At 41.5% G+C, this 17108-nt stretch overlaps 1 protein-coding gene across 3 annotated transcripts; it reads right to left on the bottom strand.

Moving 5' to 3' along the window:
* Nucleotides 1-445: 445 nt before the first annotated feature.
* On the bottom strand, nucleotides 446-14459 carry LOC103059107 (fetuin-B). Of its 3 annotated transcripts, none has more exons than XM_088132119.1 (7): nucleotides 14187-14459; nucleotides 12345-12455; nucleotides 11023-11110; nucleotides 9518-9642; nucleotides 8920-9033; nucleotides 2302-2391; nucleotides 446-1729 (listed from the first exon to the last, which is right to left on the bottom strand). In XM_088132119.1, exons 1-7 carry the CDS (start codon nucleotides 14391-14393, stop codon nucleotides 1223-1225), a joined length of 1242 nt encoding a protein of 413 aa, XP_087988245.1. In that variant the 5' UTR covers nucleotides 14394-14459; the 3' UTR covers nucleotides 446-1222. The 3 variants fall into 3 exon arrangements, with proteins under 3 accessions (XP_087988245.1, XP_087988242.1, XP_087988243.1); XM_088132116.1 differs by having other exon boundaries at nucleotides 9518-9684; nucleotides 14187-14458; XM_088132117.1 differs by having other exon boundaries at nucleotides 9518-9684; nucleotides 12345-12452; nucleotides 14187-14458.
* Between the last annotated feature and the right edge of the window lie 2649 nt (nucleotides 14460-17108).

Below are 17108 nucleotides of genomic sequence, written 5' to 3'. Positions count from 1 at the left end.
CTCCCAGAATTCCCCAGCCAGCATCCAAACCCTGGCCCCTTACAACTCTACGTAATTTTGTTTACTTTTGCTGTATTATTAGGTAGAATAAAGAGATGGAGCAATGTGCAGGTAAAAGATAGAGCTATACGTTCCATCAAAAGTATAGGAATGTTTGGATTTGTGTGAATCAAATAACTTCTACTGCCCAATTTCCAGGAGCTTTTTTCCCAATCTCTAAGTTTGAAAGACCCAGAGAAAAATCAGTTGTCCATAGCCAGCCTATATATTTTATTTATTTTGTGAAGTGTTCAAAACAATGGTGATCTTAAATTGTTCTGCTCCTTACAACAGGAAGAATGCCTCTCATTCTCACAGGGTTCTCTGCAGAGGTTGTGCCTCTGCTTCAAAAGTGAAAATGGAAAAACAAACCTGGTTTCTGAAGTAACCACTACAAAGGCAGTCATCCCACATGGTTTCTTTTATTGAATGTTTTTAAAATTTCCTTGAGCACAAAACTAGTTGCTATTCTTTGTAGTCTCTGAGGAAGGAAGGAAGGAAGGAAGGAAGGAAGGAAGGAAGGAAGGAAGGAAGGAAGGAAGGAAGGTTGGTTCTTGTTATCATGATGTTTAGACACTTCAGAAGATTGTCTTTTGTTGGTAATAAAGTTCTATAAATGCCACATAATTTGTTGAACTTCCTAAGTGTTCCCTCTTAAATGCACAAAATGTTGCAAAAGGGGCTTTTAATATTTTGCAGGAATGTTTGAAAAGCCGTATTGGCTACGCCAACTGCAACATGTGCTACCACTGATTCTCTTCTATCATCACTTTTTACGGAAAAAATTAAAATCCTTGCTATGGGGAAGACCCAAAGTGCAACGGGTTTTGAGGAAGAATTTCAATTCTGGTGTGAGTCCTGATACGAATGGAAATATTGATTCTGAACTCTCTCTCAATTCCATAATTATGGAAATATAGGAGAATACATGAATAACAATTGGGCTGCCATTGCTATGCCTAATTTGGACCAAAAAAACACAGGAAAAGAGAGCTCAACTGCCAAGATTTGTTTAGTTGTTAACTTTGGTACCAGAGAGATTTTCTGGTATACCCACATACATCAATACTGTCTACATCCAAATGGCCAGTTGTTTTTTGTAATGAAAGAGCTGCAGAACCAGCCGTCCGTCCTTCCTTCCTTCCCCTGCATGGGGGGAGAGTTTTGTTGTGTTTTCTCTGAATTAAGCTTTCAGTGTTTGGGAAGTTGCGGCCTGTGGGGTTAAAGGCAGCTGAAGTTCATGGATCTCTATTAGAAGGTCTCCTGGACACTTAGCTGGTTCTGAAAACCCACTGGGGAAGGGAGGCAGGGCTGGCCTGGCTGGCTTGGCTGAGTGAGTACTGGCTTCCTGTTCCAGAGAAGAAAGATTGGGGTTAGAGGTTGGATTTGGCTCCTGCGCTTCTGGTAAGTAGTGGAGCGAGACATGCTTCCTTGAAGAAGGATAGACTATCACCCGCCCTACTGTTTCCTTCTGCTCTGGTAGTGTCTCAGTGATGTCATCTGAGGAGTGAGGATGGTGTGGCTCCTGGTGTTCATGCTTATGTCCATGTTTGTGATGGTGCGGACGGGAATGCTGATGATGGTGTCCGTCCTCTTCATGGTGATCTCTGTGTCTTTCACTGTCATCATGATGTTCCTCCTGCCCAGGTTCAGACCTGGATTGTGGAGTCTGTTCATCTGTAACTGGTGACTAATAAGAGAAAATACAGAACAGTGGCTAAGGGGGTTGTCCATCTCTGGCCTATAGATTGTGCTTACTTATTTTGTGAAATGTTCAAGACAGTTGGTCTTCATAACTTCTGCTCTCTGGGATGCAGCATGGGGCAGGAAGGGAAGACCTTTCTAACTGTGCCTCCTCATGGGTAGATCTTAATTACCCATGAACTTGTTTGTGTACTTATTTAATTGTGTATGGGGGGGGGCATTGTTCAATTGTTTTTATTTTATTTTATTTTATTTCATTATTGTATTTTATTTTAAGAGCTATAAGCCTCACTCCAGAGACTTTAGGCAGAATCCAAAACTGAAACATAATAAAGATCATCAAAATAAAAGTAACTGACGATAATCTTGTTACACAGTTCTTCCTCTACCTGCTTAATCAAGCCAGGTCTTAACTAGTGATTTATTTAGTTATTATTTAACTGAGAAATCTATTGATTTGTTGGGTGAAGTCCAGTCAATGCGTTTTAAAAAGTAAACTATGCTCCACAACCCAGGAGTGAATATTTTCTGCAGATGATAGTTGTCTGAGGAACTTACCGGACGCGGGAAGAAATTGCATTCTACAGTCACAAATTTCCGATTTTCTATCTGACTGTTTACCACAGAGCCTTGACATAGGCCTGTCTCCTAGAGCAAAAGAGAAACTTTTCATCAACAAAAACCAAAAAGTTTAACCTGTCCAGATTTCTAATATGCAGTGAGACAGCAGGAGATATGGTTCTTCAGATGTTCTGTATCAAAGGGCCATCTCCATTCCTCCCTACAGTTGGTATGCTATTTCTCCTCCTCAAAATAATGGTTTCTTGTGCTATGCTTGTTAGAAACTTAAATTCTTCCTCAGCCATTTCTTTTGCTGTAGAATCTGGGGTAGGTGCCCAGTATAGAGCAATTGTTGCATCTGGGGTAGATGCCCATGTGATGCAATTGTTAAAGAGTTATAAAACTGATATATAAGTTTGAAGAAAATAGATTTTCTTCCTTTTCATATTGAGGAATATTCCTATTTCCTTCTCCTGTGATGCTTTTTATCAGTTTTGTTTATTTTTATTTTATTTATTTATCCAGTTTCAGCACCACCCAACTCCAGGCCGACCCTGGGTGGCTCGCAGTATAAGAAAACAAGATTAAGAAAATAAAATATATAGTAAAGAGGAACAAGATGGGGAACCAAACCAAACAACATGGAATATACACACACACGCATACACACACATATATGTATACATACACACACACGTGCACCTACACAGACACACACATAAGTATATACACATGCACATATACACACAAACCCCACAAACAGACAAACCCACAGCAAATAAGGGGCTCCATGTACCCTAGCCCAAGGCCTGATCCCTAGCTCAAGGGAACAGCCAGGTCTTTAATGCCTTCCAGAACGCCATCAAGGTGGGAGTCACACAGATGTTGGGGGAATCTCATTCCAGAAGGCAGGCATCACAATAGAGAAGATGTGCTTTCTTGGTCCCAGTTGTGGACTCTGTTTAATTGAAGATACCTGGAATGTGCCCATTCTGTTAGCTCATACCGACCAGGCGGAAACCATGGGAGATAGATGGTCCCTCAAATAACCTGGTCGTATAACAAGGCAAGGCCATTACTACCCACACCGCTGCATTCTGAATCAGTTGAAGCTTCTAAGTGGACTTCAAGAGCAGTTCCATATACAGTGCATTGAAATAATCAAGCTATGAGGTGACAAGGTTATGAATGACTGTTTAGAAGGCTGCCCAGTTCAGGAAGGGATGCAACCAGAACCCTAGATGGAACTGTGCAAAAGCCCTCTTGGCCATGGCTGCTACCTTCTCTTTGAGCAGCATCTGTGAGTCCAAAGGGGCTCCTAGATATCACACCATTCTTGAAGTACAGCCCCATTGAAGAGTAAAGATGGAAGATCTCCAGTGCTATGCAGTCCCAACAACCACAGCCACTCAGTCTTGATAGGACTGAGTTGGAGTCAGTTTCTTTCTATCCAGGCCTGCATAGCCTCCAGGCACTTCAGCAGCTTTGCTTGGCTGGCCTGGGGTTGAAAGGTATAATTGGGTATCATCAGCATACTGTACTGATGATACTGGACCACAAACTGACTGATGATCTCACCCAGCAATTTCAAGTAGAAGTTGAACAAGAGTGTTCTAACAAGGCAGCTTCCATCTACTTATGTGCAAAACTGGAAACAATGTTCTAGGGAACACCAAAATATTCTGTTTTTCCTCCAGACTGCAGTGAACCAACCATTCTATTGATATTTTGATAGTTTTCTGGAAGTAGATCTTCCAGAATAGGAAATGCTTTTTGGTGTTCCAGATGTGAATTTCATTATTTTAATGATTATATTCCTATTGTTATGTACTTTCTGATGGTTGGAGAATTCTCCTGCAAAATTTTGGAAACTGATAATTAACCTTATGGTTCATAGATTGGATTGGAAAATAAAAAAATACTAAGTTTGAATTCAGATGCAAACTAAGAGGAACAGCCTTCTTCCTAGTGCTCCACCATTAAAGGATGGAACAGCCAATTTTCTGGGATGATGAGAGGATTCCTGCTCTGGGCTGGGTTTGGATCAGAAGACCTCCAAAGTCCATTCCAATCCTATGATTTTATGCTTCCTGTCCATCTGCAGAAGGTGGACATGTAGAATATGTCATCTGGTTAAATGATAAAAGCATGGTCTGAAAGTAGCTTTAGATGTTAGCTTCTTCTGCTGCTTCGGTGTGGAATCATTAGTATTTCTTCCGTTTGTTTTCAGATAGATTTATTGTAGCTAATATTAGTACCCCCCTTCATGGATCACTGCCTTGTCATGGCGAAGGGGCTTGCGTAACTCAGTGAAGCCATGAGGTATACCGTGCAGGGCCACCCAAGACGGACAGGTCATGACAGATAGTTCTGACAAAATGTGGTCCACTGGAGAAGGAGATGGCAACCCACTCCAGTATCCTTGCCAAGAAAACCCCATGGACAATGTTAAAAGGCTAAAAGATATGACACCGGAAGATGAGCCCCTCAGGTCGGAAGGTGTCCAATATGCTACTGGGGAAGAGTGGAGGGCATTTCCAAGTAGCTCCAGAAAGAGTGAAGCGGCTGGGCCAAAGCCGAAAGGACGTTCAGCTGTGGATGTATCTGGAAGCGAAAAGAAGGTCCGATGCTGTAAAGAACAATATTGTATAGGTACCTGGAATGTAAGATCTATGAACCAAGGCAGGCTGGATGTGGTCAAACATGAGATGACAAGATTGAACGTTGACATCTTGGGAATCAGCGAATTGAAATGGACGGGAATGGGTGAATTTAATTCAGGTGACCATTATATCTACTACTGTGGCCAAGAAACCCTTAGAAGAAATGGAGTTGCTTTCAACTCCAATAGTCAATAAGAGAGTGGGAAAGGCAGTAATGGGGTACAACCTCAAAAATGACAGAATGATCTCAGTGCGTATCCAAGGCAAACCATTCAACATCACAGTAATCCAAGTCTATGCCCCAACCACTGATGCCGAAGAAGCTGAAGTTGACCGCTTCTATGAAGACCTACAACACCTTCTAGAACTAGCACCAAAAAAAGATGTCCTTTTCATCATAGGGGATTGGAATGCTAAAGTAGGAAGTCAAGGAGTAATCGGAATAACAGGCAAGTTTGGCCTTGGAGCACAAAATGAAGCAGGGCAAAGGCTAATAGAGTTCTGTCAAGAGAACAAGCTAGTCATAGCAAACACTCTTTTCCAACAACACAAGAGATGACTCTACACATGGACATCACCAGATGGTCAATACCGAAACCAGATTGATTATATACTTTGCAGCCAAAGATGGAGAAGCTCTATACAGACAGCAAAAACAAGACCAGGAGCTGACTGTGGCTCAGATCATGAGCTTCTTACTGCAAAATTTAGGCTTAAATTGAAGAATGTAGGGAAAACCACTAGACCACTCAGGTATGACTTAGATCATATTCCTTGTGAGTACACAGTGAAGGTGATGAATAGATTTAGAGGATTAGATTTGGTAGACAGAGTGCCTGAAGAACTATGGACGGAGGTCCGTAACATTGTACAGGAGGCAGCAACTAAAACCATCCCAAGGAAAAAGAAATGCAAGAAAGCAAAATGGCTGTCTGATGAGGCATTACAAATAGCTGTGGAAAGAAGGAATGTGAAAAGCAAGGGTGAAAGGGAAAGATATGCAATTGAATGCAGATTTCCAGAGAATAGCAAGGAGAGATAAGAAGGCCTTCTTAAATGAACAATGCAAAGAAATTGAGGAAAATAATAGAATGGGGAAGACTAGAGATCTCTTCAAGAAAATTGGAGATATCAAAGGAATGTTTAGTGCAAAGATGGGCATGATAAAGGAGAAAAAAGGCAGGGACCTAACAGAAGCAGAAGAGATTAAGAAGAGGTGGCAAGAATACACAGAAGAACTATACAAGAAAGATCTTAATGTCCCTGATGTCCATGCTGGCGTGATCACTGACCTTGAACCAGACATCCTAGAGAGTGAAGTCAAGTGGGCTTAGGAAGCATTGCTAACAACAAAGCTAGTGGAGATGACAGTATTCCAGCTGAGTTATTTAAAATACTAAAAGACGATGGTGTTAAAGTGCTGCACTCAATATGCCAGCAAGTTTGGAAAACGCAACAGTGGCCACGGGATTGGAAAAGGTCAGTTTACGTTCCAATTCCAAAGAAAGGCAACGCCAAAGAATGCTCAAACTATCGCACAATTGCACTCATTTCACATGCTAGCAAGGTTATGCTCAAAATCCTACAAGCTAGGCTTCAGCAATACATGAACCGAGAACTACCGGATGTACAAGCTGGGTTTCGAAGAGGCAGAGGAACTAGAGATCAAATTGCCAACATTCGCTGGATCATGGAGAAAGCACGAGAGTTCCAGAAAAACATCTACTTCTGCTTCATTGACTATGCAAAAGCCTTTGATTGTGTGGATCACAACAAACTCTGGCAAATTCTTAAAGAGATGGGGGTACCAGATCATCTTACCTGTCTCCTGAGAAATCTGTATGCGGGCCAAGAAGCAACAGTTAGAACCGGTCATGGAACAACCGATTGGTTCAAAATAGGGAAAGGTGTACGACAAGGCTGTATACTGTCACCCTGCTTATTTAACCTATATGCAGAGTACATCATGAGAAATGCCAGGCTGGAAGAATCACAAGCCGGAATTAAGATTGCAGGGAGAATCATCAACAACCTCAGATATGCAGACAATACCACCCTAATGGCAGAAAGTGAAGAAGAACTAAAGAGCCTCTTGATGAGGGTGAAAGAGGAGAGTGCGAAAGCTGGCTTGAAACTCAACATTAAAAAAACTAAGATGATGGCATCTGGACCCATCAATTCCTGGCAAATAGAAGGAGTAGAAATGGAAGCAGTAACAGACTTCATTTATTTGGGCTCCAAGATCACCGCAGACGGAGATTGCAGCCATGAAATTAAAAGACGCTTGCTCCTTGGGAGGAAAGCTATGGCAAGCCTAGATAGCATATTAAAAAGCAGAGACGTCACCTTGCCGACAAAGATCCGCATAGTCAAAGCTATGGTTTTTCCAGTAGTAATGTATGGCTGTGAGAGCTGGACCATAAAGAAGGCTGAGCGCCGAAGAATTGATGCCTTTGAACTGTGGTGCTGGAGAAGACTCTTGAGAGTCCCCTGGACTGCTAGGAGGTCAAACCAGTCAATCTTAAAGGAAATCAACCCTGATTGTTCATTGGAAGGACTGATAATGAAGCTCAAGCTCAGATACTTTGGTCACCTAATGCGAAGAGAGGAGTCTTTGGAAAAGACCCTGATGCTGGGAAAGATTGAAGGCAAAAGGAGAAGAGGACAGCAGAGGATGAGATGGTTAGATAGCATCACTGAAGCAATGAGCATGAAACTGAGCAAACTCAGGGAGGCAGTGAAGGACAGGAAGGCCTGGCGCAATATGGTTCATGGGGTCATGAAGAGTCGGACACGACTTAACGACTGAACAACAAACAACAATATTAGTACCTGCCTCTCAGCTGTTCTTCATTTAGAATAGATGGCTTCATACAGTATGCTAAACTCAGGTTAACAAAACCCAATCCCTGTGTTCACATATGAAGTTATGTCCAAACTAATGAGATTTACTGTGAGTTTTCCTTTTTTATAGCTTTGTGTCCCCTGGGACTTAAAGAGACTGTAGACCTCACCTGTAGTGCAGAATGATAAAAAGGGAAACTATGAAGGTACAGGATATGAATGTTGGTGGAGCGAGAAAGGGGGTTGGAGAGCTGAAGAAGCCAGTTGTGTGTAGAGGAGGTAAAGCTGAGTATCAATGGTTTGTTGGATTGAGCAACAAGACTCTGAAGCTGACACAGCTGGAGTGAAAGTAGCTGAGCCTAACAGCCTTACAAGCCTTCCAAAGATACAGACCAGCTACAGCCAGTCAGTAGGGAGTAATTGTTTCCCTCCCACCCTGACAAACTGATAAGGACCGAGAGACCTAGGAACAACTGAAAATAAGATATCAATCACTAGCAACTGCACCCTGCGGGGACTTGGGGATGGGAAAAATATACAGCCAAGTGTTGCTTGAAAGAAAATTAAGCCCTGGGTAAAGGACTAGGATTTGCAGTCCTTAAAGGAGAAAGTTAGAGAAAGAACTGTGCTATACTACCTTTACTGCTAAGAAAGGTGAGTTGTTCAGAACACAGTGGAACAGGGAAATTTGTAACTTTCTGGAGTATTGTAAATGATGTCCTTGTCACTTATAAATATAGTATAAAGCACAGATAGATAAATTTGTATATAATATGCTTGATATACTAGGGGTGTATTGTTTGTATAATAAACCTACCTCTTGTTAATATGAGAGGAGGAGCATTCAGCATTCCACAAGCTAGGGCCAAACCAGTACGTTATAGCATGGCATAATGGAGTGGCTTGATTTCTACAACAAACTAAGTTAACTGCTGAGTTCCCACAGACTATCCAATCCCTAGTCTGCTATATAAATACAGTTACTGAGTTCTGCAGACACTGATGAATAAAGGGCATGACATGAGCAGTAGAAAATGTGGTTCTTGAGGAGAAATGCATTGAGCCATAATGGCTAGATAGGTTTTATGCAAGATGTGTGAATACTTACTGCAGTTTCAGACGGGAGGAGAGGGCATTTGGTGATGTCAGGCACAGGTGGACTTTTGCGACAGCAAGTCTCCTGGATGGTGTATTCTACAAAGTTGGAAGGACCAACAACCCACTGTAAAAAGTCATAGATAAAGAATTAAAGTGGGTCACCTTGTCTGCAGGATGTGCCCCTCATAATTTTAGGTGCCCTATCTTTATCAACCTGATGCGCTCTAGATAATTCTCAACTGGTAGGACATTGTCAAACTCTCTTATTAATAACAAACACTAATATTCAGTAATCAAATTGAATGTAACATTGTCCAAAGATCAGAGTCCCATCCATGTGGGAAACTTGATGTTCCTGGGAAGCCCTCTGGCAGATAAAAATTAAAGTCGTCTTTAAGTCAATTTTGATTCCTGCAGACTTTGTGAATGTCTCTGGGCTTTTTCTTTAGCAATAATGCAGAAGTCACTTGCCCTCTTCTCAGAGGAGGAGGAGGGGGAGGATTTAATTTCTGAGTTTGGCCCAAGCCCTGGCTTTTGTAGTAGTCTCTATACAAATCAAAGATACAGCATCAAATTTCTTGCTGAAAAATACTCGACCTCAACTTTACCTGTGAACTTGCTCTGGTGACATTGAGAATGGTAAAATAATGAATATGGTTATTTTCAGCATTGAATTTGGCCAGGCTCTCTGCCGCTGTCTCCTGAAAAGTGGCTTCAGAAGGGTTTCCAGGGACTGGACAATCAGGACAACCACGTGTAATAGCAGAATTAGAAACTTTAGAAAAACAAAGCAGTGTCATTTAAAAAGCTGAGACAATACATCTGAATTTCAGCCTGTACATTTAAATGAACCGAAATACAGAAAGCTTGGGTTAGCTTGAAAATTAAGCTTCTCTCTCAAACCTGTATCTAGACAGGGTCACAGTTGTTTAGCAATCTGACGTAACACTAACAGCATGAAACCGGTGAAGCATGTCATTGTGAGGGGTACAAATCTGAAGGCTGGAGAGAAAGACCTTCTCTCCAATAGAAGAGAATATCTGTAGCTCTGGGTTGAACTGTGGAGTCCCTGGTGCTCTCTGAGTTTGGTTGTTGGCTTGTAGACATTTCATTACCCAAGACCTTCTCTGCCTCCCTGTACCAACCAGCATCAGACAGGAACCCCCTAAGACAAACTCAATCTGGATTACTTTTTCTTTTATGGTAGAATTGGATTCTACAGTGTAGTAACACCTGATGAATGAATATGCCAAGACTGAATTAACTTTTATTTCATGATCCATCAACACCTGAAAGCAGCAATGAAGGAGATGCCCCTTCATCTAAAGTTCAAAGGATATTTGCAACAACTTCTAGTTCACACAATTCACTCTCTAGCTGGCATAGTCAGCCATGTTGGTAAAGCTTGAATCCTCAACTCCATCTAATTCCCTGCCTAGGTTCTCATGGGACTGAAACATAAACAAATCATGCAAAGTCCTCTTTAGGAAGTTACAATATGACATGAGAAAGCAAAATCTTCAGTGTGAAACAACATGTCATAGTTAACATACCTCTTTTAAGTTTTAAGCAACAGACCTTGCTGGCTTTTAGAGATCAACAGTGGCTCCCTCAATTCTATAATGAATGCATTATGAATTGGACACAGTCATTTGGGCCTGACTGGGAGAAGAAAAATCAATTCCATTTTTTTTTTTTTTAGTTTTATGGTGTAGTTTGCAATCCCAAAATTTGCTCGGAAATGTAGGTATTAAGGTTGAGTGTGTACCAGATCAATATATTTAGTAGAAAATAATATTTTATACTAAGAAAAAAATGCTGCCAGAAAGTGCACAGACAAGGAAGTGTGTGAAAAATGCATACATTTGCAAGGAAAATATATAGAAAAGGAAACTGGGCCAAACAGTGGTTGAAAAATAGAACAAACTGAAACGGAGAGATTTAGCTTATGACACCTTGAAGAAACAACTGTTTAAACTGTCAGTTTTGGTCTTTTTGCAATTATCTTTCTAATTTCTATTGACAAATCTGTAAAACTGCAATTGGGAGGTATATGTACTCAGATAGATTTTTCTTGCAAACCTACATGCAGGCAAACATAGAAAATACATACGTGGTTGTAAAACACAGTCATAACTGTACAAGTGTGAATGATTGGAATTCCTGTTGAAATGAATTTTTGCTTTGCATTGGCCATAGACCTGAAACAATAGAAGTTAATTTGTGTTAGCGCCACCCATTACTTTTATCAATGATTCCCTGATACATAATCAAAAGCTGTACCTTTTCCACATGTTAGATGCAAGTTTACTTTCCTTCCAAAATGAGGAGAGTCAAATTTTCCACATCTTTATAGCTCCTACATTTCTTACTGAGATTTTGTACAACCCCACTGTCTTTTTTGCACTGCAGAACGTATTTGGAGCTATTAGGAAGCACTCGTGCATAAATGATGGGTCTGGCAGACCCCTTAGGTCAGATGGAAGATGAGGAGGGTTGGAGGAGCATCTATCAGTTTCTCCAAGTCTTTGCCTGCTTGTGTGGAAAGTAAACTACACCCACTGTGTTGTAATTTTGAAAGATTGAATTTGGCTTGTTGTCCTGATGTGTTGTTTATTCTTATTGTCTCTGAACTGTCTTGGTCTCAGTTCCCCCTGATCTACTCCCTGCCTCAGATCAAACTTTAAAGGCCAAAGGCCAAGAGTATTAACTGGGATGAGAAAGAACTTGACCATCCTTTTAGGAGGATTCAGAGCAGTGGGAAAAGTTCAGCAAAGGGCAAGAAGATCACTCAGGAGACCTGAAATTAAGACCTTGAGGGAGATGTGAATGTTTTGTTTGACAAAAAACTGGGGGAAGAGGGAAGGACAGCCTTCAGTACTGAAAAGGGTGTCACTTAGAAGAAGGTCAAGAACTGCCTCCTCTCGTTCCAGAGTGCATGACATGGAAGAACTGGTTTAAGTTGTGGGAGGGCAGCCTCAGATTGCATATTAGGAAACACTTTCCAGGAGTAAGCGCTGTGGACCTGGTCTACCAATGGAAAAGATGCGCTCCCTCTCCCTGAATACATTTACCAGGTGGCCCGAGAGCCGTCTGTCAGGGATGATTTCCCCTGGATTCCTGCACTGAGTGGGGGTTGGACTCGGTGGTCTCCCTGGCCCTTCTGGTACTATGATGCCATGTGTGCAATGCCATCGATTTGAAATGGCATCTCGCTGCAGGGAATTATTGTGAACATGCACACACCTGCTAAGGAAACCAGTGGCAAGATTGGAGAAGTTGTCAAGGCTATTCTGAAGAGAGAGGTTTGTTACGACATGGCAGGTGGGTGGAGTGACTCCCTCAGCCTCCTTTATCAACCGGTTCAAAACCCAGTTTTGCCTTTCTTCCAATCCCCGTTGGTAATTCTTTTAACTAAATAGATCAATTACTTACTGTCTCGTGTGCATGTCTAACGTTGCAGTCTTTCGACAACTTCCTGCTCAGGACGTGGCATTCAGTTTCTAACACATCCATAGTGAGGTAGAAAAGAGAACCACCGATCTGCTACCGACAAACAAAGGAAAACTCTTGAAAAGGCAAGGCAGGGTATCAATCACCTTAAGCAAACTGCGTGGAAATAAATTAACCTTCAAAGCAACTCTCAGAAAAAGGCAAGAGGTCAGCCCGTTTTTACCGATGTCAAGAAACCCATTGTGTTTTCAGATAAATCCAGCAGCTTCTCTGAACAGGGCCAGTGGGTCCAAGTAATGCAAGCATAGTGTGATGCAAGAATGAAGTCTTTTTTATATTCTTGACAATATTGCACACAGGCCACAAAGGTTTGGAGCTCCGGTGGGATACTGAAGTGCTGCTACTGAAGTTCTGATGAGGGGAGAGAGAACTTGTAGACACCACTGGATTAATCTTATTTTAATTTAAAATCATTTAAAAGTGATTAAGGACCAACGCATTATACAACCTGTCCTGTAACCAGTTTCCATAGATGCAGTAGAGGGCTCTATCTGAGCCCTCTACTGCATCTATGGAAACTGGTTACAGGACAGGTTGTATAATGCGTTGGTCCTTAATCACTTTTTTCTCTTAATTCTTCCTTGTTTAAATTTCCCTCTCTGAATTTAAAACACCAATCACCTACCTCTCTGAGAATATTTAAGTAATATATAGGCCAGAGGCCCTGTTCAGTTGGAAAGTTGGGCAGAAAGACACTGTAGCAAATTGGAACCTTGTATGCCAGGACGTATAAAGGGCACCAGTGTCCACAGAATCAGGGCTTACTCCAGATGATTTGCCGCATGGGGAAAAATACTTATTTTAATCCTAGCAATGGGTGAGTATCCATTACTACCAAACCTGATCTCAGCAGGTTAACTTAGAAAGTCTGGGACGGGCATTGCCCTATCCTGTTAAAAAAAAAAAGGAGGGGGAATGGCCGGGTTATCAAGATCTGCCACCGAATATACAGTAGTTGCTTTACTCTGTCTAATGGTAAAGCTGGCCCTGCATAGTGTCACGGAAAAACCACGTTACAACACAGGAGACAGACACACCATAAAACAAGTTACTTCAAAGTTCTAAAAACTTTATTAAAAGTTAGTTCAACAAGCAAGTAAAAGCATATAAGGTACTTACTTAGATTCACATTGCAATGTGGACCAGCTGGACCGAGCTGTCAGGTAGACAGCTTGACCAAGTGGTCCCGACCACTTAGGTGCAATCCTTTTTATCCTTTAAAACGCAAACCACAATCATGACTCTCAGGATTTTCATAACATTCCCAGAGCTAATTTCACCACACTTTCCTGTTCCCTCTGTCCCTGTCACATCTATTCCCATCAACAAGTTGCTTATTTAAGAGTTTCCTTAGTTTTGCAAGTTTTACTTATTTTCTGTCATTGCCCCAAAGGTCATCTTCAAGCTAGCCCTTGCTTTTATTATTAAATGTGTTATTTATTATTAAATAACATATATCTATATTAAAATAAGTTTTAGGCCACTAGCATTTTTCCTCTCACAATAGAGAGGGTAGGAGTGGCTTCCTCTTCTCCCCTTACCCTCATTTTATTAGGGCTACTAAATGTAGGCTAGCAAAATCTGGATGACCAGTAGATTCAAGGATAGCATGATAGCTTCCTGTATCTCTTGGGTGCCACCAAGTGATTTTCTAGATTTTTTTTTTCCCTGCCCAGGTACATTAACGCTACCATAATTTGACACCAGAATGGGTGGTGCTAGGTGGAAGAAAAGAAGAAAGTCAGTAGAAGAGAGAGATCTTACCTGGGGTAGTTCATGGACATTAAAAATGCGCTGGAGGCTAAGAACGTAGCCTTCTCTCCGATCTGCATTGAGTTTGTTAAGGGCCGCTTCTGCAGCAGCCTTTACCACCAAAGAATTGCATGATGGGAAAAGAAAGGAAAGAGGTGGAGAGGCAACCACCAAATGAAGCATCTGTGTCCCAATTAAGAAGGAAATTAAAAGGGACATGTTGGAAATGTTTGAGGAATCAGAGGAGACAGCAACTGGAGCTCTGCTGGGAGAGCAAGGTTCTGAAAGAGATTTACCTTTCAATATATACTTTGAAATCAATAGCTAATATTTGTTCTTCCACTGCATGGTGACCCTCACCTTTAAACCTCAACCCATGAGTCAATGAGTCAAGTATACCTTGGCAGGGTAATTCTGACCCAGTTATGATCATGACCTTGGCTTTAAACTAATTTCACTGAAGAAAGAGCTATGGCTTCCCCCCTCCCTCTTCTGTCTCTCTGTTTAATTTTGAGCGAGACATAGGACCTAGTAGAGTTGACTCACTACTAAAACTGTATAGTAGTTTTTCCTGTTCTCATGTTATGTAGATATATTGAACCCAGTTGTCATCATTCCTAGAGCCCCATCTGTGCTGAAGAATAAAGTGGGGAGGGACCCAGTTTTGCTCATGTATAAAACTAGACAGCCACGTTGATTTCACAGCTAAATGGGCTCAGTTAAGTTTAATCAAGATTTATTCATTTACTTAAATTTATTGGCCACCCAGCTCCAGTGGACTCTGGATGGACGTGCCTAGGCTGGTCATAAGAACTAGCAGAATATTGAAAGAGGTGAAGGATGCTTAAATAATTATGGGTATGACTAGCACATAATGGTTGACTGTTAGCAACAAAATGACATTGTGGGCATGGGCATGGCTAGTCAGAAAAGAAGGAGGCTCTGGCAAACCACTTCCGAAAAAACAGTTGCCTTGAAAACTGCAAGGACTCGTCCAAGCAGTCACTGCAGGGTCAGCAATGACTGAGCGCAGACAAAAAAAAAAAAAAAGTTAGGGGTATCGGACTGAGGAGAGCCACTGGAAGACTTTGGGCCTGGCATTATTTCTCAACTCAGCCTATACCACAGGGTAGTTGTTGTTGTTTAAATTTAGGTTAAAATGGGGGGGGGGGGGGCTTATGGACAGGCCATGAGTTCTCAGAGGGAAAGGGTGGGATATAAATGCAGTATCAAGGTTGAATGAAAAATAATGCCTCCAATGTTATCAGTCACCAATAGATGGCAGTAGTGAAATGTAAGATTCTCTGACACATTCTTTAGCAGCTGTTCTTCCACTTCAGCTGGTGGGAAATTGCTGTAAGAAAAGGTTGTGTTGCTATTGCGTGTGGAGCCTGCAGTAAGTACTCATCAGTGTGCTGACAGCTGACGAAACATGGGCTCACCAGTATGATCCAAAAGTGAAGTTTCAATCCATGGAATATCATCACAAAGCTTCACTTGTGAAGGAAAAAGATCCCCCAGAATGTCCAGGCTTATTGTTACAGTTTTTGGGGACCCAGAAGGTGCTATTGACGTGGATTTCATTGAACCTGGCGCCACTGTCAGCTCAAAGTGCTATGTTGCAACACTCAAAACTTTGAAACAAAAATGAAGCAGAGTTTGTGAGCCCAGGGAGAAAATTTTGCTATAACACAATAATGCAACTGTGAAGTTGGATCTCACCATCTCACCTCATCTGCCATACAGCTCAGACTTGGCGCCATGTGACTTCCACCTTTTCCCGAAATTTGAGCATCTGTTTGACTCTAATGAAAAGATAGAAAGGACTGTCAGGACTTGGTGGAAGAGGCAAACGGTAGGATTCTTTCATGCCAGCTTTAAGAAGTTTGTCCGTACTAGAGAAGGGTGTAGCAAGTGTAGTGGTGAGTATGTAGAATAGTAAATGCAGGGAACCAAAGAGCTCATTTCAAGGATTATTTTCCTGTTTTATTTATTAAAATATCCCTAATTAAACTAAAATTATGGAGCTGGAGGAATTACTTTGCATTCAACCCTCATAAATTGGGGTTCACAGCATGTGTATTCCAATGGATCCTGTTCCTCATCAGATTCCTAGGGCAGCAATGAGCAACATCCTCTCTCTGACTTTTTCCTGGGGGTCCAGGGCAAACTGACTAAAAGATAGCCTCTGCCAGGGTAGCTCTGCTGTCTCCTCTTTGACCTGGTATGACAAAGATGGCTCAACTTTCATCTGGGTAGTTCTCAGGATACTTAATCCTCCTAGGACACCATGGAAAGTATCTTCTCCTTCTTTACCAGGTCTTTAAAATTACCACTTTGAGGCAACTACACTTACATCAATACTCAAAGAAGTTTATTTTAATTCTTAGTTTTTAATTCTATCAAGTTTGTCACCTGCCTCTGACTTCTTTGTGTTTACTCTTCCTGTTTGGGTGGGTTGTCATAAATTCAGATTCACCTTCCTTTTGGGTAAGTAGAATATGGTTGGAGGGTGAATGTAGGCAAACGTCATGGCTGTAAAGCAATTAGAAAAAGCAAAAGAAAGTTGCCACCTTAACTTTAGGTTATGGGAATTCCAGGTATGATAAAAATCCCTCCCCCATTTTCTTTTCTCCATCTTCCCTATTTCTGTTTCTTAAAAAGAACAAACATTCAGCTACAAGCTTTGGCCCTGCTCTTGTTGATGATTTATATTCCCAGCTCAGAGCTTGGTTCCTAATTCATGCTAAGCTCAAACTAGCAAACTACCTGTTGGCTTGGAATGATGTATAAACTCAGTTAGTGTAACTCATGGCTCATGGATTCACCTGATGCGTGAATCCAACCAACTAGAATTTATTCAATAAACCACAGATATTGTTACCAATGGATGAAGACTGATATCTTGACTAATCTCTGAAGCTAACTGGCATC

Source organism: Python bivittatus, unplaced genomic scaffold (assembly GCF_059951505.1).
Source record: "Python bivittatus isolate LINGU-HERP-01145 unplaced genomic scaffold, Pbiv_v1 ctg000980_np1212, whole genome shotgun sequence".
NCBI lineage: Eukaryota > Metazoa > Chordata > Lepidosauria > Squamata > Pythonidae > Python > Python bivittatus.
This window is presented reverse-complemented; position numbering and strand designations above follow the sequence as displayed.